Here is a 26,241-nt window from a genome sequence, read left to right on the forward strand (position 1 = left end):
AAAATAATAATTATTAAAGTAAATAAAAACACACAAAATTAAAACTACAGATTTGATTATTAAATAATTTTAAATAATAAGTGAGCTTCTTTAATTCTCAAACTTTGAGTAAGAGAGATTTTATTAGTGTACGTAGTATGTCATATTTATTGGAACTTTGTAATAGAGTTTTATTTAGAACAAATTATCTTAATAATTGTCTCTAAAAACATAAGTAACTTAATAATTTGAAAAAAAAATAAAAACATAAAAAATTCCTGCTAATATTAGATCAAAATCAAACTGAACCTCTACTGTTTTAATTTGAAACTAAAAAAATTCATAGACTTTGAGAAATAACCAAATCCGTCCTTTTGTTATGGCTGGAAAATGCAATTTGTGATTTATTTTAGTAAAGAAAAACAATAATAGAGATTTTGTCTTAAAATAATTTTTTTTTAAGTAAAATTAAGGATGATTTCAAGTTGGTAACCGAGAAAATCGACAGGAAAACTACAATATAAAGCCCCATATCCTCTTTTCTATGTTTGGTAGCCAATAAAATCAACGGCAAAAGCCACAAGTATTCACTATTTGGTGTTTGGTAAGCAAGAAAATCAAAAGAACAAACCACATAAAATTAAGTAGGGATGAGAAGAAGGCAGGGAAACCCCTGTGGGCTAGGTTGGGGGCAAGCCAGTTTAGAGGTATTTTTCCATCTTTAATAAGGTGATTTTGAAATTAATAAGATATAGGCGAAAGTGGTAGCTAAGAAAATCAAAAGAAATTGCCATAACTAATGCTAAGATGACAAGAACTTTGTTCATGATATCGTTGTTAAATGTTGTTTCCAGAGAATTCCAATAGGCACAGCACCTGTTGGCTTATCATAGGACTTATTTAGGAGGAAAGAACTTTGCAGGAGCATTCATCCGAACGATGCAGTGGCATATCATATATGGAGTGCCTATTCAAGCCGCAATCTTAGCCCATATGGGTAACGAAAAGCTTCAAGTCTTTACACTTTAGGATGTCACCCCTATGTCTCTTAGAGTGGAGATTATTGGAATTGAAATGTCTATTGTGATTCCAAGTAATACCTCCATTCCTAACACCAAGAAGGGCCATTACAAGACCAACTATGACAACCAAACTACTATTTTTTACTCGGGATACAAGGGTGAGAGAACAAGAACTCAAGATAATAAGTTGTTATGAGAATTTGAGCTTTTTGGCATTCCTAAAGCACCAAGGGGTGTTGCACAGATAGATGTCTGCTTTGATACTGAATCCAATGGTATTTTGAATGTTTCAGTTGAGGAGATGACCTCTGGTTTGATTGAGGAGCAAGATCACTATCACCTGTGACAAGGCGAGGCTGTCCAATGAGGAGATTAAGAGGATGATCAAGGATGCAGGGAAATACAGCATTGAAGATGATGAGAATAGGAAGAAGGCTGAGGCTAAGGAAGCTTTGCTAGTATGTATCCTAGCACTTTAACGTCCTTCTTTTGCTTTTTTGTAGTATAAATCCTACATATGAATCAACTTATTACTAAAAGGCTGGGAAACAAAAGAGATGAAGGGAAATGTCACAAAGTGGAAAACCTGCCCTCTTATCTCTTGAAGCTTTGCCCATGTCGTAAATAACTAGTACTCATGTAAGCGGTAACTTGAAAGACCTAACTTCTGCTAACAGGGTCAGTTCCAAAATGATAACAGGAATTAAGCAAGTATGTTTAATTACTTCCTTCAAAAAAATTAGTTTCCAGAACCAACAATGCAAAAATAGCTCAATCGTTGGAAACTATGCAACACAGGAATATTTATTAAAGACATTAACGACCAAGAACAAATTTCAAGTTGGATTTGGTACCATAACAGAAGTATAAAACAAAGCCTGGACTTTGCAGACTGTGTGGTTCCTTAATGTATAATGCAACAAAGCCAGAAATAGCTTTTAAAGAATCCAACTTTGAAAACCACCTTGCCCATATTCAATTTTGAGCTATTAAAACATCCTCTAGTCTAACATTCCCATATAAGTCTCTTTCTAACAGAAAATTAAAGCTTTTAATAAAATATAACCAACAATAACCCCGTATTAGCAGAAAGTAAGTATTTTTCTCAATGCATTAGATTTAGTTCCAATGAATTTTCAGTTCTTTCCATGATTGATTGGCTAGAGCTAAGCACTATGGAAAAACTTGCTGTGGAAACCAAACTAAAAACATACCTAACTTTCATTCAGTCATTTCTTCGAACATCTTAAGTGCATACTCAAACATATGCATAGAAACAACTAGTAAAGCGAACATATATGCCTGTTTGGGGATAAAAGTAAAACTAATCCTTATTAAACACAGTAGCAATTACAATGTTACAGTTCTGGGTATTAAAAAAGAAAATGATCGTAACAATTAAATGTAGCTGAAAAACACGCAAAATTTTTGAAACTAGGATTTGGCTTCAAAGATAGGCCACATACATTGTCGTGTTGATCTATCTATCCAGAAACAAAAACCAGCTCCAACATTATGGCTAAAAGACCATATATCATTCTCTCTCAGATTGTTGCTTCAGCTTAGTCTCGTGAACACTCTCCACCGGAGGCAATGTCTACACACAACAGTAGTAGAAAAAGACATATCAAACAGGTCATGCAGTCATGGATAACAAGATAGGACCAGTGTTTCAAACATTTTATCAAACAGGTCATGGGCCTATAAAATATTTGGTTGTAACATATTGACAATGTGCCAAAGATTGAAATGGTTATGACAGAGCGAGAGAGAAAGGCTTACAAGATTAGGCTTATATATGTTGTGGACAACAGATGCGCCAGCGAGGAGCGAGACAACGACAACAATGCACGACAACGCCAGCGACGGAGTCCCCGTAGGTTGTCTCCCTCCTCCGAATTTCTGATTCATATTCAATGATTCGATCTCACACCCTTTCTCTCTCTAGTGTCGCGGGAAATATGTGTTTTTTTTTTTTTTTTTTTTTTAAGGGCTTTCCTCCCAGAGTTACTGGTGAACTTATAAGCAAATCAATGAAAGGCCCAATTTGGGGGACCTCTTACGTTGAAGACTTGGCTCTTCATTTTTGTTTTAAGGTATTGGGCTTTCGTAGTGGGCTATTAATGGGCTTAATTGGATCAGATGCTTACTACAGAGCAAGATTTTCCCCCCTATTTGTTAAAGTCTTGTAGCTTTGGAAACCACCGTATTCAAATTTCCACTCCCCTAATTATTGAATTATAAAAAAAATGAAGAATTTTTATTATTTTATAAATACCATAGAATTTTAATATATGACATTCACTCCATAATAATTACAATTTATCATTAAACTAATTGATTTTTAGTGTAGATAAAATTCAAACACTAAGTGAGCGCTTGGATGTTGCTGAAATTTTTTTGATGGCGCGTCTAACTTTTTTTGTGGATCTCGTTCACTGTTTACAGAACCCGCAAGTCATTAATTTATGCAATTTTTTCTTTAAAACTGAGTCTTATGGCACTATTCACACATTTAAAAATTATTTTACTACAATGTTTTCAGTTTTCAGTAATAAGCACTATCCAAACAAATCCTAAATCTCATATTCAACAGCAAAATATTTTACCACTTAAAACCACCGATAGAAGAGAATTTTAGAGAGAGAGAGAGAAAAAAAAAGGATTTTCTCCTGTTAAGTAGTAGAAGATTAATAAATTTGTACTTAAATTTTAAATAATAATAATAAGAAGAAGAAAGAAAAGAAAATGAAAGAAAGTATATCAAGTGGACTCCACTTGGTGTTTCATTGCAATTAGGTATTGCCGTATTGATTGAATCTTCAACAGCTAACTTGGCCCAAACGTACTTCCAACGGAACTACGTGCCTCACTATTGAACCATCGGGGTCACCGGCCCATCACGAAGAAATCACTAGGGAAGTTCGTGACATTTGCGTAGTATTATCATTCCAACTTGCTTGATCTATAAATATGTATCAAGTTTTGAGGCAGTCCTCTCATCAGATCAGACAGACATGAAATTCACAGAGATAGAGCATTGGAGCCACCCACAACACACTTTGAAACTTGTGCCTGCCAAAGAACCTTACCGTTGCAATGGCTGCAAAGAAGTTGGATTTAGACCTTGTTACGAGTGCGAGTACAAAGAGTGCAACTTCCATCTTCATGAGGAGTGTGCAGTACTGCAGCCTGAATCTTCTGACTACCACCCATTTCTCAAAAACTGCGACTTCAAACTTGTTGAAAATGTACAAGGTGAGAGATACTGTGATGCTTGTGGGAAAGATGTGCTAGGGCTTGTGTACCAGTGTTCGCACAAGAAAGCACATGACCTACACCCATGTTGTATGAAGCTTCAACATACCTTAAATGGTGGTGAGGTGAGGCTGTACCTCAAAGAAAAGCTCTCATCAAAATCAAAGTGCAGAAAATGTGGAAGAAAGGAAATACTAAAAGATTTCAAGGGCTGGTCTTATGAATCCAACTGTGGCCAGCATTGCTATCATGTTGCATGTGTGAAGGACTTAGTTCTTGATAATTGGAAGAAGGATTATATTTATGGACTAAATGATGTGGGTCAGACAAGTGACACGGCGTTGCAAATTATGGTTCCGAATAAGGAAGACGCAGTAGAACAAAGTGGAGGAATAAGCAAGAATGGAAAGAAGGTTAATATATATTGGAGGAAGGCTAAAATTGTTCTCAAGCTCATTATTTCAGCCATCTTTGGAGATCCAATTGGGATAATTGCTGCAATATGTTTTGAATCGTTATTTTCAAGTTGATTTTTCTTTTTTTCGATGAGACAAGTTGATTTATTTTGTGTGAAAGAGGATGAAAATTTCATGTAACAAACTATATGTTCTTTATATCAGATTTGTAGACAGCATGTGAAAAATTGGAGGAAAAAATGAACTTTTTAAAGCATTTAGATAAGCTAAGCATGTATAAAAAAGTTATCAAGTAATGTAAGATTAAGAAAGAATTATATCAAGTGTAATTTGATCTTAACAATTTATAATATATTAACCATGCATCAAAAACTCTTCAACAATTTTTTTTTTTTTTTTGAAAATGTAGATCAATATTTCCATAGTCAAAATTTAGTTTTCGAGAATAGTCATGTTATACACAAAAACTGCTAAATTTTTCACATCTCACTCCCATAACATTTGAGAAAGCACTCAACTAGATTCACCACAACACAAAAACACAAGAGAGGCTATGTGAAAAAATCGGTGAATCATTTGATGCCAAGATACTTTTCCTTTCGAGAATCTAAAGGGTGTACACAATTATATATATGGGTATTTGAACATTAACTCTCCTCATAATAGAGAACAAGCAACACTAAGTTACGAGTATTTGGGCCATCTAAAAAAAATTACTATTGTCTATTTTGTGAAATGAAATTTTAAATAGGATAGCGTCATTTACATATTTAAATCTCTAACAATTAAATCTTAATCATAAAATGAAAATAATTTATTCCTTTTAATATAGAGAGGATCTTGATTCACAAATAAAAAATGTATGAGTCATGCATGGTGGACAAACCCAGGGCCGGCTGAAGCTATAGGCGAGCTGGGCCACCGCCTAAGGCCCCCACTTCTTAGAGGGCCCCCAAATAATAATAATATAGTATATAATATTATTTTTCCATCTGAAAAAAAAAAAAAATTACAAATGACCTGTTCCTTACAAAGGCCCGTTTCTCACCCAAAAAAAAAAAAAAATTTATTAATGTCAAACGGCTATCACAATATCTCATCAGGCACCCGTTTCTCACAGATTTCTCACAGAGGCCCCGTTTTTCACAGTCACAGAGGCCCATTTGTCACAGAAAAAAAGCTGAAGTGACAAACTGACAATGTGACTAATCCCATCAGATCAGACCATCACCAAATCTTTAACTTGCATAAGAAAAGATTACAAACGGCAAAAATTATTAGCTGAAGAAAACATTACAAAAGCAGAAAGAAGAGGCAAATAAGAAAAGAAAGAAAAAAGAAAGAAGAAAAAAAAAACTCATTCTCTGACTCTCTCTATCTGACTATCTTGATTCTAAAAAAAAACACTCATTAGTTACCTTACTCATCAACTGTGTTGGCAATAGACTTGTGTGTTCACTGAAGGTTCGTTTTTTTGTTTTCTCTTCCTTTGTCTCTTTCGTCTTCTTCATGTTTACTGCTGGGTGTCTTGGTTTTTTTTTTTCATAGGTGTCTGGGTTTTTTTTTTTTTTTTTTTTTGAAGAGGGTTTCTCAGTTTTTTTTTTCATGGGTGTCTGGGTTTTTTTTCTTTTGAAGAGGAGTTTGCTCACAGCTCACGGGTCTGGGTTTTTTTTTTCTTTTGAAGAGGCGTGAGCAGAGGCTGTAGAGTAGAGCTTTTTGGCTGAAGGCTGAAGCTGAACTTTGGTTTGGTTGATTGGTTCCTTTAGATTTCTCTAGAAGAAGCCTTTTGATTCTTTCAATAAATGAATGGTCTGAATGGTCAATACTCAATAGACCCATAAAGTGATTAGTGATAAAGAGAAGAGACACGTTTAGGCTTAATAGATTTACACCACTTTCCTTTTTCCTTTTTTTTTATGGGAAGTCTCACACCTTTTGAGCTTTGAATAGTCTAAATAGTTTAGTCTTACACGTTTTTTGTTTTTTTTGTTTTTGTTTTTGTTTTTGTTTTTGTTTTTTTTAAGAAATCAAATAAGGGGTATGAGAGTTAACTGTTAAGGTATTGATGGGATCTAGTCCTAAACGTTTTTTTTTTTTTTTTTTTTTTAAGAAATCAGATTTAGAGGGATAGTGGCCATTTTTTAGTCTTAGTAAATTAAGTTGAGTCCTACACATTATGCTAAAAAAAAAAGTTCACTGCTACACAAAAAAAGAGTATTAATAACAAAATTATAAATTTAGAATAATTTACTTTGTACTAATATTAATTTTAATTTTTTTGTGCAGGTTTAAAGTGTAAAGTGATCATATTAAGTAAAGCTGCAATTGTGCATTTGATAAAACAGGTTCTATTGTTTTATACATTAAATTTATATTATTCTAGTTAAATTGTAATTTTTTTTATATAAATTGTGTTTCATTTATTCCTAAATATTTTTTAATTACAAATGTCTACTAGAAAATATTTATCTGGATATGAAAAAAAAAAAAAAAAAAAAAAGACAAATAGAAGAACTAATTGAATCTCAAAAAGGAGCTATGGACAAATTTATTACTAGTAAAAAACAAAATCTTGCAGAAAATTTGAGTGAAGGTTTCATAATAAACAAGAAATTCATAAAAAAGTGTTAGAAGATAATGAAAATATACAACAAAATGATAATAACGAAGGTGGTCGTGATAATGTTCAAACATGTAAAAGGTCCCGTTTAAAGCTTTCGCCTAGGGCCCCCAAATTCATTGAGCCGGCCCTGGACAAACCCAAACAATTTCTGTCTACTTTTATAGACAAAAGCGTTGCATTAGTTATCACTTATATTCAATCGCATCTCTGATAAATTTGGAACAACAAAACGCAATGTAAATGCTGCTTGAATAGTTCATTGCAACTGACGTGTGACCCTACTAAGCATCAACTGTAACACAAGAAGACAATAAAAAACAACCAGAAGTTTTGGATCGAGCTTCTGTTCTATGATTGGAAAGTTTCTCATGCACTTCCAAGTTCCAACAGCAAAAAGCTAATCAAGAGATTTTTCTTGGAAAGAAATAATTTGCAATTGGAACTTCAATATTAATGTACTTTCATACTTCTTTTACGCCAAAGAAAAAAAAAAGAAATTTTTTTTTAATGTTTATATATATATATATATATATTTTTTTTTTTTCTAGCCACACTCTTCTAAAAACTTACAACCCTCCCTTTTAATTAGCCTAACCCAACTAGCAACTACCCAACTCCAAAACTTAACAAAAACAAAATTTTAAAATAAAAATAAAAAATCTTTGTCAACTCAATATTAGAGTACTAGCATTAGGTGTTCTAAATACTAAATATTTAGTACTTAAAACACAAAATAACAAAAACACTACTGTACCATCTGTATGTGACATTTCAAATATTATATTAAAGTAGCAAAAGTAAGCTTTGGTTTGTGAAAATAAATTGTTTTTGCAACACTTAATACTCTTAAGAAACAATATTATTTGGTGTTTTTTTTGTCTTTGCTAGTAAATGATTACATCTTAATATATTAAAAAACAATGATTTTGTGTATTGATATTGGTTGATAGTTTGTTAGTATTATATAGATACTTATTTAAATTTTTTTTTTTCTAATACTTCGGCCATCTATCTTGAAATCTTAGGTCTGCCCATGTGTTAAAAGAATTAATATATAACTTTGCCGTGCCAATTGATCCGTCATCATCAATAATTATCGTGAAGTCATCCTCATCGTCATCACTAATGATAATATATGCCCGCTTCCCATTTGAATGAATCGTTACAGTATCTAATTATTATTTATTAATCCTATAGTTCAAACCATATATAGTACTAGGCATGCATACATACAAACAACTGTCTTCACATGTGCATATACATTAATTTGTTCTTGTTCTTCACTTCTTCTTCTTCTTCTTTTGGTCAGAGAATAAGCACAGTTGGACTCATTTTGTGTACACAGGGGCGTAGCCAGGAATAAATATTTGGGGGCCAGGTTGTAACAGATATATACTAAATATAATTCTTAAGTCTATTGGATACAAAATTATCAACTTTCATATATCATCATATACTTGAACATGTTGGGAATTCAACCGAAATTCCAAAATTGTGAGAAACAAAAAAATAGAGAAAACAAAATGCCAAAGAAAACAATCACACACATAAGACAGTATTTACGTGGTTTGGCAATATGCCTACGTCCACGGAGTTGCAGAAATTTCACTATCATCAAAGAAAATTACAATGTGCGGCTACAATATGACTCAAAAATTAACCTAAAAAGAATTTTAAAAATAAAAATTTTAATTAGAAATTTTTCCTTAGTTATATAGATGTTATTCATATTCAAGAAAAAACAAAATTTTCACTATAATTTAAACAATCAAACCCATCAATCATCATCATTCCTATTATTAAAATTTTCCTATATTTTAATTTTTTTTAATACAACTTTAATTAATAATAACTCCTTAAAGGCTTAAACAAAAATTAAACACACAAGGATTTGTACACAACATAAATCAAACAATTTAACAACTTCTACAGCCACATGATATCTAACTAATCAAAAATATTAATATATCAAAATAATTTTACCTGTCTTCACAGAATCACAAAGTGCAAAAATGGGTGGGCCGTGTGGCAATGCTTATTTGCCTACAACTGTAGATATTCTTCCCTTCAAGACTCATCAGTCATCACAAACAAATTGAAACAATCTCCTTATCATTGGTTAGTGACCATCCAAGGCTTGATAGATAGACATTTCTTTCTTGCCTTTCCAAGTTCTTTACTTGAAACAAAGTGCTCACACAATCCAACAAAAACAGCAACAAGTAACTGCAACGAAAGCACCGTTTTCTATTTCATTTTGGTAAAAAAAAAAAAAATAGCAATAACGAAAACAAAAACACCCTCTTTCTCTCTGTCTTTTTCTAACATTTTTTTCTTTTTTTTTTTTCTGAAAAAAAAAAAAAAAAAAAAAAAAAAAAAAAAAAAAAAAAAAAAAGAAAAAAAAAAAAAACATTTTCATGTTTGTAGAAAGGCACAATCTTTCTTCTGTGTTCTAAACCAAATGATCAGTAAAACCCATTTCTCGTTTTCGTTTCTAGTCGTCAAAAAACATGCAGCTTCGGAGATCAATTATCTCCATCCCAATTCCTTCCATCATATATTTCTCTAAAAATTTATGAAAATATAAAATGCATGTGAATATTTAGGTGTAGATAGTTGAGAAAATCAAAAAAAGACACTGAAAATAAATGAAGGTCTAGGGCTTAAATAATAGAAGAAAACTCACCACTTCACCAGGCAGTCACCAAGTTCCAAATCCTAAAATTTGACAATGAAATAAACTGAGTGATTTGTTTTAGAAAGCAAGAAGAAAGAAAAAATTGGTTAGGATTTTTTTTTTTTTTTTTGGGACTAGAGGACTGATGCTGCTGAGTTTTGGGGGCTGGTAGGCGATACTGGGAAGTGTATCACAAAAGACAGAAAAGAAAAGAATAAGGAATTTTGTGGGGGACTGTGGGGTGGGTTTTTGAGATAGAGAAGTTATGTGTTTGGATTTTAGTATTTAAATGTTAGTGGGCCAACTTTGTGTTTTATTTGGAGAATGAGAGGCCTAAAACTAATAGTGGGAGCCTAGGAGAATAGAGGCCTAAACTATAATTGGGAGTGGGAGAAATATGGGGGGGCCGGATGTTGGAAATTTTTTTTTTTTTTGCAAGGGCCACGGCCCCCACATGGGACAACGTGGCTCCGCCCCTGTGTGTACATGTGCTTATTGTAGTACCGCTTTGCCTAAAGAGGCATAAAATAGCATTTAGATGTGTCAAGAATTAATGCATGAAATCTTGGGTGTGTACGGCATCAAATATCATAAGAAATTCAAGTACACAATTAGTAACAAATGTGCATCATAGACAAGCCAGAAAAAATTCTTCACACACTACTCGTGTCGAAACTCAAAGCATTGCATTTTATTACCACACGATTCCAATTAATTCAATTAGTTAAAATTTTTAGAGATTTAGGGTTCATATCCTACTTACATCAAAAAATAATTAGTATTTTGATCTAATAAGAAAGAGCAATTATAAGAGTGACCTTATTAATTAGAATTCTTTCCTATCTAAAGTAAAAAATATATAAATAAATAAACCACATGGTTTGGTCAGTTTTTACTTTTTACATATATTCAAAACCGTGTAAGGTTCTTTGAATGATTCATTACAACTTAATTACGTGTAAGCCTACCATGCACCGCCCACAATACAAAAGACCATTAAAAAATGCCTCCCTTCCCACGGGAAAGGAACAGCGGGATATTTCATATTTAGAAGAACTCATCTCATACTGGATTTTTAGTTTTTACATGGAAAGTACAAAAAAAAGAGCATTATTACGATTTCCTTTTAGCAAAGAGAGCCACAAATTTTTTTACAATTTTACCACAACTTTACTACATGACAACTTGTACTCATATGCACAGGAGTCAATGCACTTTTAAAAATTAATCTTGTGTGGTGTAGATAAATTGTAAGCACAAACCATATACACGGATTATGTTCGAATTGAATCTCATTATTTTTATATAAGGTCTCTAATGTAAAAGGTCCATCTATCCATAAAAAATTTGGATGAACTCAATATAAAAATTATGTGTATGCTTTATATCGTTATGGTAGTTAGTCCAATGGTCCATTCATGATCTATACTTAAACTATTACGCAGCCGCTGCATTATAGAAGTTTGTGCAAATATATGTCAATTACCAACCAAAATTCTCGACGCAAAAGCTGAATAGGTCATGCCGTTGTCGGGTTGGTAAAACCGTAAAAGCCTTCTTCATTTCATTGTAAGCTTGCATTGGTAAGGGTATAAATTATAAAATTATCTGGATATATTGGTCAGACTCATTATAATAGTATAATAAAATCAGTATAAATGATAAAAGGATACAGAATCACGTTGTTAAAGATAAATTATGAGATCTATTAGGAGGATTCTTTGGTCCTTTTGACATCCAAACTAATAAAATATATTATTTATGTAAATGTAATATCATCTGATAATTTTTATTTTTTATTTTTTGTGCTGATTAGAAAACTTACACATACATTTATATAAATATCATCATCTCATTGATCAGGAATAACCACATCAACAGTCCTCCCGATGTAAATAATAATTTCTCCATGTTCAACATGCAAGAAATTATTTCATACATTTAGTGTATTAATGGGCTTTAATTGGATTTAATGCTTACTTCGAAACAAGTTTTTTTTTTTTTTTCAAGAGTTTTATATCTAAACTACTTGATACTTTTCACATCTAGCGTTTACATCTTTGTTAAACCAACTATTAAATGATGTCGCGGAAGCCTGAAGAGAAACACACACGATGCTCTCTTGATGGAACAGAAACTAAACTGTTAGTTTCTGGTAGTAAGCCTCGAATCCACGAGGGGTTTCCCTGAATCCACAAGGAAATAAAACTGGAATCCACCAGAAGAAAATTTGACAAAAGTCTGTGTTTATTGATAATAGTCTATATTGCCTCTGACGGCTACAAAACATATAAATACTGAGCAAAAACGTTTAAAACCCTAATTCGCACTAATTAAGCGATTAGGTGACAAAATTACCGAATTTTACCAAAAATGGCAAAATTGAGTTAAACACAGAATCATAAACTACTGACCTTAAGGGTCATCCCAAAACAGACGAGACCTTATTCTGACTTTTAAACTAAAAGTTATTAAGGAAAAACAAATATTACTATAAATAACAAAAACATTGTTTTCGGGGCCTTAACGAAGGAATTTGCCTAAAATTTGGCGATGTTCATGATATTTGCATGAATCTGGATCAGAACGCCGTTTCCCTTCAACCTGCCAAATTTCATGCAATTTCGATACTATTACCTTTGATGGCCCCTACTGGCACCCCCCTTTGATTTTGCGTTGTGACTTCCTGCGCCCTTACTGCTCCAAGAAGGCATGTGCTGTCTGTTCTACATCATTAAATTATCAAAAAAATGAAGATTTTTTTTTTTTTTATAGATATCATAGACTTTTAATATATGTCATTCATTTCATGGTGATTATTTTTAATTATCAACTTAAAATATCAATTAATTTTTTGTGTAAACAAGATTTAAACCTTAAATATCTTATTTAATAATAAAAAAATTTTAGCAATTGAACTAACTGAATTCCACCTATAAAAAATTTAAAAGAACAAAAAAGATTTTCTTAAATAGTAAAAGTTTAATAAATTTTTACTTTAAATTAAAAATAATAACAATAAGAAAGAAAAGAAAATGAAAGAAAGTGTATCAAGTGGACCCCCTTGGTGTTTAATTTCGGTTGGGTATTGACTGAATCTTCATCAGCTAATAAACTTGGCCCAAACGTCGAACCGAAGAACATGCCACGCGCTATTGAACTATCGGAGTCACCTGCCCATGCATTTTCGAGGAAATTTCTAGTGAAGTTCCTGACATTTGCTAGTGTTATCATTCCAACTTTCTTCATCTATAAATGTGTCAAGTTTTGAGGCAGACTCATCGGATCAGAATCATCAGATACAGACATGAAATTCACAGAGATAGAGCATTCTAGCCACCCACAACACACTTTGACACTTGTGGAGGCCCAAGAACCTTACAGTTGCGATGGATGCAAGCAAAGAGGGTTCAGACTAGGGGAAATATCGTGTTACGAGTGCAAGCAGTGCAACTTCCATCTTCACGAGGAGTGTGCAATGCCTGAATCCTCTGCCTTCCACCCATTCTTCAAAACTTGCGAATTCAAATTTGTTGAAAATGTACAAGGGGAGAGGCGCTGTGATGCTTGTGGGAAAGATGTGCTAGGGTTTGTGTACCAATGCCAGCACAAGAAAGCATATGACCTACACCCATGTTGTATGAAGCTTGAACGTACCTTAAATGGTGATGGGGTGAAGCTGTACCTTAGAGAAAAGGTCTCATCAGGACTGAAGTGCCTTAAATGTAAAAGCAAGAACGTAGCTAAAGATCTCAAGGGCTGGTCTTATGAATCCAACTGTGGCCAGTATTGCTATCATGTGGCATGTGTGAAGGACTTAATTCTTGAGAATTGGAAGAAGGGTCAGACAAGTGACATGGGGTTGCAAATTATGGTTCCAAATATGGAAGACGCAGTAGAACAAAGTGGACGAAGCAAGAATGGAAAGAAGGTTAATAAATATTTGACGAAGGCTATACTTGTTCTCAAGCTCATTATTTCAGCCATCTTTGGAGATCCAATTGGGATTGCTGTAGTATGTTTTGAGCAGTTATTGTCAAGTTGATTTTTCTCTTTTTCTTTTTCTTTTTCTTTTTTCCGATTAGACTAGTTGATTTATTTTGTGTAAATAAAGTAGATTAAATGTCCATGTAACAAATTATATGTTAGCATATAATTTGATAACAAATTATTTTGTGTGAATAAAGAACGTTCTTTGTACAAATGATTGGGAAGGTTTAAACATATTATATTATCGTATATATGCTTAATTACTTATGGTTGTTCTTCATTTCTACATCTTTGTCTCAAGAGGCATAATATATGTAGCAGCTTTGTAGACAACATGTGAAAATTTGGAGGAAAAAAATGAACTTTTAGAAGCATTTATTTTTTTGAGAAGTTGTTTGTTTCTTTGAAGCATTTAGATGAACTAAGAATATATAAAAAAAGTTATCAAATAATGTAACATTAAAGAAGAATTATATTTCTTAACTTTTCTCAAAAAAAAATTATATTAAGTGTAATTTGTTTTTAACAATTTAACAATGCATCAAAGACTCTTCAACATTTTTTTTTAACAGTGTTGAAGAGTCCTTGATTTTAACTATGCATCAAAGACTATTCAACATCTTTTCTTCTTTCTTTTTTTTCTTTTTTTTTTTTTTTTTTTGGAAAATGTAGATAAGCAATTCCATAGTTATTCAACATCTTTTCTTCTTTCTTTTTTTTCTTTTTTTTTTTTTTTTTTTGGAAAATGTAGATAAGCAATTCCATAGTCAAAATTTAGTTTTCAAGAATAGCCATGTTACACACAAAAATTACTATAATTTTCTTATCTCACTCACATAACAGTTGAGAAAGTATAATCGACTAGATTCATCAAAGTACAAAAACACAAGAGAGGCTATGTGAAAAAATCGGTGAATCATTTGATGCCGAAATTCTTTTCCTTGTGTGGGTAATTTGAACATTAACTCTTCTCATGATAAAGAACAAGCAACACGAGTTACTATTGCTTATTTTATGAAATGAAATTTAAAATAATATAGCATCATTTACATATTTAAATATCTAATAATTAAATCTTAATCATAAAATGAACATAATACATTCCTCTTTAAAATAGAGAGGATCTTGATTCACAAATAGCATGTATGATCATGGTGGATAACAATTTCTGTTTACTTTTTCCTAGACAAAAGCACTGTATTAGTTATCATTTATATTCAATCACGTCTCTGTTAAATTTGGAAGAACAAAACGCAATGTAAAAAGCTGTCTGAATAGTACATTGCAACTAACGTGTGAGCCCTACCAAGAACCGACGGTAACACAAGAAGACAATAAAAAAACAACCAGAAGTTCTGGAGCTTCTATTCTATGATTGGAAAATTACTCATGCAGTTCCAAGTCCCAACAGCGAAAAGCTAATCAAGAGATTTTTCTCGGAAAGAAATAATTTGCAATTGGAACTTTAATATTGATGTACTTTCATAATTCTTGTACGCCTATTGAGGTGACCTCTCATGTGGAAAAAGTGACTTTTTTTTTAATTATTTTTTGATAATGACTTTTATTTTAAGTACTCTTTATTTGGATCCGGATGATTAATCATCTACTTTTGAAAACTGTTTATGAGAATTTAAGTCAAAAAAATTAATTATTTTTTTATTTTTTCATAAAAATTAAGGTTTCCTTAAATATATAGTTTTCTAATATATGCTTTAAGCGTACGTTATATGTTAGTAAAACCTTCTTTTTGTTTTTAGTATCACTGTGTCGGGTTTCTTTATTCTAAGGAGACAGCTTTTAATTGGTTTGACTAATTGGAAATTTAAAAAAAAAAATTAATTAAAAATATATATTATATATAATGATAATGAGAGAATATAATGGGATTTTAAAAGCTTCACGGCAGCGTAAGAGAGTCTAACTAAAAAAAATCAGAAACTTTAATTTAAAACTATGACTTCTAATTGGTTTTAACTGATTTCCAATACAAATTAAATTAAATTAAAGATAAATACATTATAGCCTTCAAAAAAGATATATACATTATAATGATGATGCAGAAATTTTGTGGATTTTCAAAAGTTTTCATCTCTATAGGAGAGTCGTCCAAAAATACGAAAGACATTTGTATATATATGTATTTAATAAATGTATAGTTCAAATAAAAGAAAAAAAAATGAAGGAAAATATTTGGACTCCACTTGGTATTTTATTGTACTTGTATATATATTGATTATAGTGACTACATTTGCTTACCTATGTATTGAATGAGCAAATCTACATGCGCACACAAAGACATAACCTTTTTTTTTAATCATAAATTCATAATAGGCCAAAATATGTTTTGTTATTTATACCGTTTTCACTTAAATCCATCACTAAATCACGTTCACATGAAGTTAATATTAAAATACTTTAAAAATTGTGAAAACTATGAATTTTTATATTTTGATAAATAGTATATATATATATATATATATTTAGAAAGTTTCAACTTATATCTCTTTATCATCAGACCAAGACACCAATCAATTTTTGGTGTAGGCGGAAATTAAACCCCAAATCTCTTATACAATCATCAGAGACTTTACTAATTGAGCTAACTAGAATCCATATAAATAGTATTTATATTAAATCTTCAAAACAGCTTTCTTTTTTAGTCCGCTAAATCAATCTTCAACAGCCCAACCGTCCAAGCCAAAAATTCCAAACAAAAAACTCACATGGCACGCTATGAAGAAATCACCAGTGAATTTCATGATATTTTTATATTATATATACTTCAAACTTTCTTAACAATTAAGGAAGAGATTGGTCTTCGGAGAGAGTTTTTTTATTTTTTATTTATATATATATATATATAAATATAAGTTTCAAAACCCCATGCATATGGCTCAATTTCCCGTTAATTGTTAAAATAATATATGACTTTGCCGTGCCAGATTTGTCATCATCAATAATTATCGAGAAGTCGTCATCATATATCGTCGCCACTAATGATATCACTATATAGTTCAAACTTCAAACCATATATGGTACTTGACATACATACAACTGTCTTCACATGTGCATACATTTGTTCTTGTTCTTCTTTTTCTTTTTTGGGTAAGAGAATAAGCACAGTTGGACCCATTTTGTAGAAATGTGCTTATTGGTGTTGGACCCATTTTGTGTACATGTGCTTTTGTCTAAAGAGGCATAAAATATGTAGCATTTAGATGTGCCAAGAATTAATGCATGAAATCCTAGGTGTATACGGCATCATATATGGATCCTAACAAATTCAAGTACATAATTAGTAACAAATGTGCATCATCATAGACAAGCCAGAAAAAATTATCCACACACTACTCTTATGTCAGAATTCAAAATTATTGCATTTTATTATCACACGATTCCACTAGTAAAATTTTTTTCGTTGAATAAAAAACTTAGAATTTATATTTTGCTTACACCAAAAATTAATTAATATTTTAATTTAATAAAAAAAGTAATTATAAGAGTGGACCTCATTGATTAGAATTCTTTCCTATCTAAAATAAAAATATAAATAAATAAACCACATGGTTTGGTTAGTTTTTACTTTTCACACATATTCAAAACCGTGTAAAGGTTCTTTGAATAATTCATTGCAACTTAATTATGTGTAAGCCTACCAAGCACCGCCCATAATACAAAAAGACCATTAAAAAATGCCTCCCTTCCCACGGAAAAGGAGCAGCGGGATATTTCATTCTCAGAAGTTAGAAGAACACGTGTCATACTGGATTTCTAGTTTTTACATGGAAAGTACAGAGAAGTGCATTATTATATATGATTTCCTTTTAACAAAACTGACTAAATATATTCCTTTTTAGTACAAGCTTCGAGAAGTGATGTTCGCGTACCGACTTACGTCTTGTTTGTTATGTATCTTTAGAAGCTTCTGTTCTATTATATGGAAATTATGCATGCAATTACATCAGCAAGAAGCATGAATTTTCTCGGACTAAAATGATTAGTGGTTGGAAATATCTATCTCCTTGTCGGAAAGTACTAAAGAAAGTGCATTATTAATAATCATTTCCTAAACTTTCTTTTCAATGATTCCTTATTTCCTTTTATGTCTATGTACAGACGGTGCTGGAATATTTTTCATTGTGCCTACGTTAAGAGTTTCAGAGTTAAAAGCTATCTAAAATGGTGCAACTAATTTTAAGCACGCTAACGTCATAAGCGAGTAATTCTTAGATATTTTCGAAATATGAAAAATTGTGCTCTTTTTTCTTATTTTCATAATAAAATTTACTAATTAAATTTATGATCAGGTCCACCATGAATGTGAAATGAGTGAGCATCATTTATTAATACTCTAAAAGCACCTAATAATTTTCCGTCATAAGTTGACTATAAATTGGACTGTGTTCACTTATGGCATAGATTGGGTAACGTATGGGACCCCAAATTTGAGAATGTACCATGAAGTTTCAACTCAATTGATTGGAAATTTCTACCAAAAAAACAAACCTACATTTTTGTTGTTGTGTGCAAGGACTGACTGAGGTGGGGTCCAGGCCCTCCTAGGTCCAAATTTTTTATTTTTTTAGATATTATATATTTTAATTAATTTTGTAGTTGGGTCTCCTTTTTAAAACCTTAAACCCCCCTTCTCCCCAATCAGCCTAATTAGTCTAACCCAATTAACAACTATTGAACCTAAAAACTTAACAAAAACAATAAAAACATTTACAATGGTGATTTTATTTTAGCAAAAAAACTATTTTACCACTAAAAAATCATGTGTTAGTGGAGAAAGTAAAGCTAAATTTTTTGCAACTATAGTAAACTAATATTTTATACCAGTTGACTGTAACAAGTTATTAAAAATAAAATACAATATTTTATTAAAATTATATCTCTTCCTTCAATTAAAAAACTCAAATTCTCTCTCTTCCTTTATTATTTTAATGAGTTGTTTGTGTGTGTGTGTGTGTGTGTGTGTGTGACTACACAAACTCAGATGTTAAAACTTCCAAAATGTCAAAAAAGATATATAATTAAAGAATAAGTTATTGAAACATTTCAAAAAATATATATATATATGACTATTCAAAAGAGAAATATAAGAAAAAGAAAAAAGTACACTAACCCATAAAGCAATAAATTTTAAATTTTAATGGGTCTAAACTTTAAATGAACTTGTAGGGTTAAGGGCCCAAATCATATATTGGGTTTTGGGCCTTATCCGAGAGCTTGAGTAGTCCGATGACGAACGAATAGAAATGAATGGTTCAAACTCAAGACTTAAGGAGCCATATGCAAATAGGATGGAGGTCTGAGGAGGAATCCCTCCTCGAATAGGCTAAACACCAATCAATTGTAGATCCCATAAATCAGAGTAACCTTCTAAGAAGCTCCAATGATAGGGACGTGCCTCAAGAACCTACGAGAAGGAAGGGAACCCAAAAATATCTAAGGGAAAAACTACTACCACTACATTGAATGCATTGCAGCTACTTTTTTGGCCGCATTTATGTGAAGAAGACTCCTAAACAGTGCTGTCTTGGCTACCACAACTCACAGAAAGCCAAAAAGGGTGTCTGATGGGACAAGCACTCAAGTAGTGACTTGGATGATTAACAAGTGGAAAGCCAAGATCACTAGGAGGGAGATATATAATGTAAAAGATTCCTAAAGGAGAGGGGGATCAGAAAAACAAAGAAAGAATATTGTAGCAATCAAAGTGATATTTGTAATCAATTTAATTGATCTGTATGGAGATTTACCTCCTCGGACAATGAATTCATTCAGTTCTTTGTTCCTTGTTCTTTCTTGGTCATCTTCTGAATCCATGCTAGCCATTGTCAAATTCATTAGGGCTTAGTTCTTTGATCCACTCTCTACAAATTTATTGTACTGGGCTCACTGGACCAACATCCCTTACACTTTGGGCTTGGGCTGCCAAACGTGTCCTTACAATTGGCACCGTCTATGGGAAGAACTTGTGATATAGTGAGTGTAACGTCTAACTATGGTAGGATCAGGTCCATACCAAGCAGAGTCGTTGGGATACCAGCATAGCAACCCTTTTGTCAACCTTAAGCAGAAAGGTGACCATGAGGGAAGTGTGAATACCACACATACTGATAAGAGTTAACCTCAAGGTGGAAGCCATATCTCCCACGCAAAGAGTAACAAGGGCATGCAACTGGAGATTGACTAGTTGCAAAGGAAGTTGCGCCATGCACGGCGAATGCGAACCCCCTCCAACTCTGATGTTTCTTTTGATGATGAAAGGGACGTCAATTACAGGCAAAGGTCTCGAACCCTGCCTAGTGAATCCTTCTCTTACGATGAGGAACACAATCGTGAACGGAGGGTTAGAAGTCCGCCTCGTAAAGGCGTGGGAAACGACGCTATGAGCAGGACCTTGAACCAGATCTCCAAGTCGCCCTTCACGCGTAAAATCGAGGGGGCGAAACTTCCTTGACGATTCACTCAGCCTACTTTCACCATGTACAATGGTAGAACGGATCCCATGAAGCATGTGAGCCATTTCAATCAGCAAATGGATATCCACTCCAAGGACGAGGCTTTAATGTGCAAGGTTTTCCCATCCAGTCTGGGACTTGTTGCGATGAGATGGTTCGACAGCCTGAGGGCAGTTTACATAAGTTCCTTTAAGGAGCTCACCCAGGCATTTGGTTCCCGATTCGTCACCTGTAGTAGGGTCCCTCGGCCCTTGGCATCCCTATTGTCCTTAAGCATGCGAGAGGGAGAGACCCTGAAAACGTACTCAGATAGATACTGGGAGATGTTCAACGAAATAGATAATGACTTTGACGATGTGGCTATCAGTACTTTTAAGGTCGGCCTCTCTAATTGGCAAACCTGTCACCAGTGTGTACCAACTCATGGATTGGATTGATAAGTATAAAAGGATTGAGGAAGACCAGCAGCAGGGGAAAGGATAAGATAAGGTTGTCCCTCAGAAGAGGAAGGATTTCAGGTCGGACCGATACAATAGCAACCGGCCATGGAGAGATTTTGCTGGGCAGTTGGGGTATGCCAGTACTCAAGCAGTCAATGCTGTGTTCTAAGAACCAGTGCATAAGGTTCTAGAGAAGATCAGGAATGAGCCATTCTTCAAATGGCCAAATAAGATGGCAGAAAACCCCGCAAGGCGCAATCAAAACCTTTATTGCCAATACCACCAAGACCAAAGACACACCACGGAAGATTGCAGAAATCTGTGAGACCATTTGGACCAGCTCGTCCGTTAAGGAAAGTTAAAGCAACTCTTGCATTACTCTAGTGGCTAGGGGGGCCAGACAAACTCAGAATCCCGAAGGGATGATTCTTCAAGACCGCCCCTGGGAACGATAAATGTCATCTTCGCTGCTCTAAGGAAGACCGGCTCCTACGCTTCCAGAGTGATGTCTGTGGCTCGGATATCTGCCAAGCGCACTAATCTGGAACCAAAGAGGGCTAGAATAGAAATCCAACCGGTTCTGGGCTTCTCGGACGAGGATAAGATCAGAACCATTCAACCCCATAATAATGCTTTAGTGGTCACACTCAGGATTGGGGAGTAAGATGTAAAGAGGGTGTTGGTGGACTAGGGTAATGGTGCTAAGATTATGTACCCCGACCTGTACAAGGGGCTAAATTTGAAACTTGAGAACCTAACAGCCTACAGTTCACCCCTGGTAAGTTTTGATGGGAAGGTCGTTATTCTAAAGGGCCAGATTAGACCACCCGTACAGACTGGTTTAAAAGTGTTAGAGGTGGATTTCATCGTAGTGGACGCTTACTCACCCTACATAGCCCTTATGGCCAGGCCTTGGCTTCATACTTTGGGAGCTGTTTCTTTTACTCTATACCAAAAAGTAAAATACCCGTTCGAGGGACAGGTTAAGGAGATCCTGGGAAGTCAATCCACAGCTAGGCAGTGCCTGGTGGCTACCATCTTACATCAACTCGAAGCTGAATCCTCAGCCTTTGCTGAAGGGGGCTTATAGCAATTAAGAGCTCCAGTATTGCCTGTCAACGAATCGGCCACGGAGGCGAAATGTGAGGATTTGGAAACGGTCGTTGTTGGTGATAATCCGAATAAGTTCTTTCAGATCGGGGCTCAACTACCTCCTCCAGAGAAGGAAGAGCTGATAGAGTTTCTTAGAAAAAATGTTGACATGTTCGCATGGAATGCTTACGAGACCCCAAGGGTAGATCCAAGCTTCATCTGTCATCATTTAAACATTAATCCCTCCGTCACCCCCAAAAAGCAACATCTCGGTTCTCATCTAAGGATCACTCCGATGCTGTTAAAAACGAGGTGATGAAACTAAAGCAGGTGGGAGCTATTAAGGAGGTGTTCTACCCTAAATGGCTAGCCAATACTGTAGTGGTGAAAAAAAAAGAGCGAAAAATGGCAAGTGTGTGTAGACTTCACAGATCTAAATAAGACTTGCCCAAAAGATCTCTTCCCTATGCTTAGGATAGACCAGCTAGTGGATGCAACTGTAGGCCATCCTCGGATAAGCTTCTTAAACGCCTTTCAAGGGTACCACTAGATACCGCTAGCCTTGGATGATTAGAAAAAAACAGCTTTTGTCACCCCCGTTGGGAACTATCACTACAAGGTGATGCCCTTTGGTTTGAAGAATGCGGGATCTACCTATCAAAAGATGATGACTAGAATGTTTAAATCACAGTTAGGCAAAAGCATCGAGGTCTATATAGACGACATGGTGGTGAAAAGTAAAGTAGTGTCCGAGTAGGTGGGAGATCTCAAGAACATTTTTGAAATTCTGAGGAAACACAAGTTACACCTTAATGCTTCCAAGTGCTCTTTTGGTGTGGGGTCAGGCAAATTTCTAGGCTACATGGTTACTCATCGCGGAATTGAAGTTAACCCTGATCAGATTAAGGCAATCAACAGTTTACAACCACCTCAGAATCCTAAGGAAGTCCAAAAGCTGACCAAAATGACTACTACTTTATACCGATTTATCTCTCGATCAACGAATAGGTGCAGACCCTTCTTCCTACTGATGAATAAATGGAAGGGGTTTGAGTGGACCGAGGAGTGTGCCTTAGCCTTCCAGCAGCTTAAAGATTGTCTCTCTCTGCCACCCATCATGTCCAGTCCTGAGATGGACGAGGTCTTATTTTCTTATATCACTGTGGCCCCTCATGTTGTAAGCTTGGTATTGATACGAGTTGATAGCAGCATACAAAGGCACGTTTATATGTGAGCAAGTCACTACATGAGGCCGAAATCTGCTATCTGCCATTAGAAAAAGCCATTTTGGCAGTAGTACATGCTATATGTAAACTCTCCCATTATTTCTAGGCACACACGGTAGTTGTCCTAACTCAGTTCCCACTCTGAGCTCTACTCCGAAGTGCTGATTACACGGGGAGGATCGCTAAATGGGGCACAATCCTAAGGGCTTTTGACATCAAATACATGCCTCACACCTCTATCAAGGGTCAAGTCCTCGCGGATCTGGTAGCTGAGTTTGCTAAATCCCCGTTGGAAGTAGAAACAAAGAATCAAAACATGGATGGAAAATCAGTTGGCATGATCTCCCAACAAGGTCCTTTATTCTAGAAAGTATACGTCGATGATGCATCAAATCAGAAGGGGTCTAGAGTAAGGCTAGTTCTGGTCTTACCCGAGAAAATCACCATTGAGAAATCATTAAGATTGGGATTCTCTACCACAAATAATGAAGCCGAATATGAGGCTCTGCTGATGGGAATGGCCATGGTTCAAAAAATGAAAGGAAAGGCTGTAAAGGTGTTCTCGGACTCAAGATTAGTCGTTGGCCAAGTGAATGAAGAGTTTGAAGCCAAAGATGAAAGAATGCGAGGGTACTTGAGTCAGGTTAGATGTTTATAGTTAAGTTTTGAATCTTTCAACCTGCTGCATATCCCTAAAAGTGGAAACACACATGCTGATTCCCTAGCCACACTAGCAACCTCTTCGATGCAAAGCTTACTCCGAGTCATCCTCGTAGAAGACTTATGCAAACCCACAGAGGTGAACAGTAAGATGGTTCATATTCACCAAGTTAGACTAGCTGGATAGACTCCATAGTACTATTCTTAAAGGAGGATATCCTACCCAAAGAGAGGTCAGAAGCTAACAAAATACGAAGAAAGACTCCTTGATTCTGGCTGTCTGAGAATTAGAAATTGTACAAACACTCCTTTTCTGGGCCATACTTACTATACATACACCCCGAAGCAACAGAATTACTCCTGGAGGAGTTACATGTGGAGATTTGTGGAAGCCACACTAGAGGAAGATCCTTGTCACACAGAGCCATCACTCAAGGCTATTGGTGGCCCCACATGCAAAAAGGAGCACAAGAATATGAAAGGAAGTACAACCAATGTCAAAGATTTACACCAAACATACACTAACCGGGAGGAGTTCTTAATCCTCTATCCAGTCCCTGGCCATTCGCTCAAAAGGGCTTGGACATTGTTGGTCCTTTCCCCAAGGCAGCAGAGAATAAAATGAATTTGCTGGTCGGCACGGACTACTTCACTAAGTGGGTTGAAGCTGAACCCTTGGCGAATATCAGGGACGTAGATGCCAAGAAGTTTGTTTGGAGGAACATCATTACTCAGTTTGGGGTCCCTCATACCCTTGTCTCGGATAACGGCCTTCAGTTTCATAACAAAGTCTTTAGGCGATACTACTGTGATATCAAAATTACAAATCGATATTTCACCACAGCTTATCCCCAACGCAATGGACAGGCAGAGGCTGTTAATAAGGTCATAGTGAACGGACTCAAGAAGAGGCTAGACAATGTGAAGGTAAAATGGGTGGAAGAGCTGTCGCATGTCCTCTGGACACACCGAACCACACCTTGTAGATCAACAGGAGAGACCCCCTTCTCAATTACTTATGGAGCCGAAACTATTATCCCCTTAAAGACTGGCTTCCCAACGCTGAGAACAAGTTCTTTTGATCCGAGCAATAACAATGGACTGCTAGAAAAGAGTTTAGACCTGATTGAAGAGAGGAGAGAAAATGCAATGGTCCAATTGGCATATTACCAACATAAGCTTAAGCAAGGTTATGATGCCAATGTAAAGCTGAGGTCATTAATGCCTAGTGACTTGGTATTGAGAAAAGTTCTAGGTACTGCAAAGAACCCAGCATGGGAAAAGCTAGGGCCCAATTGGGAAGGACCATATCGCATCACCTCGGTGGCTGGTATAGGAGAAATAAAAATTTCCTTTATCAATACGTTCATTTGTTATACAAAGGCATTGTACTTTCTATTATTCTTTCTCTATATAAGTGATTAAACAAAACCTTAGTTATGCCTGGGTCTTCGAATCAGATGTTTTAGGAAAATTAGTACTCTATGACATCTTTATAAGTGTTTAAGTAAAACCTTAGTCATGCCTGGGTCCTCGGACCAGATGCTTTGGGAAAATTAATACTCTATGATATCTATATAAGTGATTAAACAGAACCTAAGTCATGCCTAGGTCCTCGGACTAGATGCTTTGGAAAAATTAACACTCTATGACATCTATATAAGTAATTAAATAGAACCTTAGTCATGCCTGGGTCCTCAAACCAAATACTTTGGGGAAATTAACACTATGACATCTTTATAAGTGTTTAAACAGAAATTTAGTCATGCCTAGGTCCTCAGACTAGATGCTTTAGGGAAATTAACACTCTATGACATCTTTATAAGTGATTAAATAGAACCGTAGTCATGCCTGGGTCCTCGGACTAGATGCTTTGAGAAAATTAACACTCTATGACATCTTTATAAGTGTTTAAACAGAACTTTAGACATGCCTGGGTCCTTAAACCAGATGCTTTAGGAAAATTAACACTCCATGATATCTTTATAAGTGTTTAAACAAAACCTTAGTCATGCCTGAGTCCTCGGACCAAATGCTTCAAGGAAGTTAACATTCTATGATATCTATTTGTTTCTCACTAAGTATCAAGATAGATCCAAGATTATTACCAACTCCTCAGATTGGTAGCTCTGAGTAAATTGAAGTCCTTAATTATTTATCCAAGTGTTGAGCAGAGTGAAAAATATCTCCCCCTTTTGCTCTTCACGAAGTTTATTACTTATCTCTATTATATTCAGCCTTCATTGTGTGAAGAGCAATTCACAGCATAAATACAGGGTAAGTCTCTTCATGGTTGGTACTTAGTCATATTACTTACACTAATGGCAGGGTATTGTTGTTAGCTTTATTAAAATTAAAGTAGAAACAGTTCAAGTTTATTTGCTA

The 26,241-nt window shown here is 34.6% G+C and overlaps 2 protein-coding genes and 1 long non-coding RNA gene across 3 annotated transcripts; 2 read left to right on the forward strand and 1 right to left on the reverse strand.

Annotated features, from left to right (window-relative positions):
- Positions 1-2,193: 2,193 nt before the first annotated feature.
- LOC136062889 (uncharacterized) lies at positions 2,194-2,983 on the reverse strand. Its single transcript, XR_010624622.1, has 2 exons — positions 2,784-2,983; positions 2,194-2,598 (listed from the first exon to the last, which is right to left on the reverse strand). It is a non-coding gene; the product is annotated as an uncharacterized LOC136062889 (long non-coding RNA).
- A 1,035-nt stretch (positions 2,984-4,018) lies between these two features.
- Positions 4,019-4,789, forward strand: LOC112020962 (uncharacterized). The gene has a single exon (XM_024053534.1). The coding sequence runs from the start codon at positions 4,019-4,021 to the stop codon at positions 4,787-4,789; it is 771 nt and encodes a 256-aa protein (XP_023909302.1).
- An 8,493-nt stretch (positions 4,790-13,282) lies between these two features.
- On the forward strand, positions 13,283-14,020 carry LOC112020961 (uncharacterized). Its single transcript, XM_024053533.1, has one exon. It carries the CDS (start codon positions 13,283-13,285, stop codon positions 14,018-14,020), a length of 738 nt encoding a protein of 245 aa, XP_023909301.1.
- Positions 14,021-26,241: the final 12,221 nt, after the last annotated feature.

This window comes from Quercus suber, unplaced genomic scaffold (genome assembly GCF_002906115.3).
Source record: "Quercus suber isolate HL8 unplaced genomic scaffold, Cork oak 2.0 scaffold_464, whole genome shotgun sequence".
NCBI lineage: Eukaryota > Viridiplantae > Streptophyta > Magnoliopsida > Fagales > Fagaceae > Quercus > Quercus suber.

Bases quoted from the DNA above. Each gene is read 5' to 3' on its own strand.
- LOC112020961 (XM_024053533.1), top strand. From the start codon at position 13,283: ATGAAATTCACAGAGATAGAGCATTCTAGCCACCCACAACACACTTTG.
- LOC112020962 (XM_024053534.1), top strand. From the start codon at position 4,019: ATGAAATTCACAGAGATAGAGCATTGGAGCCACCCACAACACACTTTG.